The sequence below is a fragment of the Haliaeetus leucocephalus genome, unplaced genomic scaffold (assembly GCF_000737465.1).
Source record: "Haliaeetus leucocephalus isolate CR32 unplaced genomic scaffold, Haliaeetus_leucocephalus-4.0 Scaffold245, whole genome shotgun sequence".
Classification (NCBI taxonomy): domain Eukaryota; kingdom Metazoa; phylum Chordata; class Aves; order Accipitriformes; family Accipitridae; genus Haliaeetus; species Haliaeetus leucocephalus.
The window spans coordinates 310,763-311,323 of record NW_010972681.1 but is presented as its reverse complement, the minus strand read 5'-3'; the positions used below and the strand labels follow the sequence as shown (position 1 = coordinate 311,323).

The following is a 561-nucleotide window of genomic DNA, read 5'->3' as shown; positions in this document are numbered from 1 at the left end:
TGCCATTTCGTGCCATGCTGCACGTGTGCTCCCAGATCCGGGCTGTGTCCCAGCCGGCATGGCGCGCAGCGTGCCGCCACATGCGTGTGTAATCGGAGCCACGCGGAGACAAAGAGGCGGCAGAGCTGATGGGGAATGCCCGGCCGGGGCCTCCGCCATCGAGGGGTCCCTGGCCACAGAGCCCCCCCCCCGTCCCCAGCCCCGGGCAGGGGGTCCCGGCACAGCCGGGGGGCCAGGGCTGCTCCCCCCTCTCTGGGCAGGCAAGGGGAGGACGGTGCTGGCGGGTCGGGGTCTGCCTGGCCGGTGGGGAGGTGTCCCAGGCAACCTGCAAGGTGCCAGCCCGGTGCTGGGTGACACCAGCATCGCCCTCAGGAGCTTGGGCCAGGGGCAGCCTGGGGGGGGCCGGGGGGGGCCCATGCTTCTGCGGCACTTCCCGCGGCCCCATTGTCCCTGGGGCGGATGCTGCCGGCGGCACTTCCACGAATTCAGCCCGGGTGGGCGTCACGGGGTGGGGGGTGCCCCTGGGCTGGCAGGGCCCCCGGCTGGCTTCCCCCGGCCCCC

At 74.2% G+C, this 561-nt stretch overlaps 1 protein-coding gene across 1 annotated transcript in view; it reads right to left on the bottom strand.

Annotated features, from left to right (window-relative positions):
• Positions 1-60, bottom strand: part of LOC104832350 (rho-related BTB domain-containing protein 2-like) — an 8,565-nt gene extending 8,505 nt beyond the window's left edge. The window contains 1 exon segment of the mRNA XM_010568483.1: positions 55-60. Coding sequence (XP_010566785.1) covers positions 55-60 — 6 coding nt within the window.
• Between the last annotated feature and the right edge of the window lie 501 nt (positions 61-561).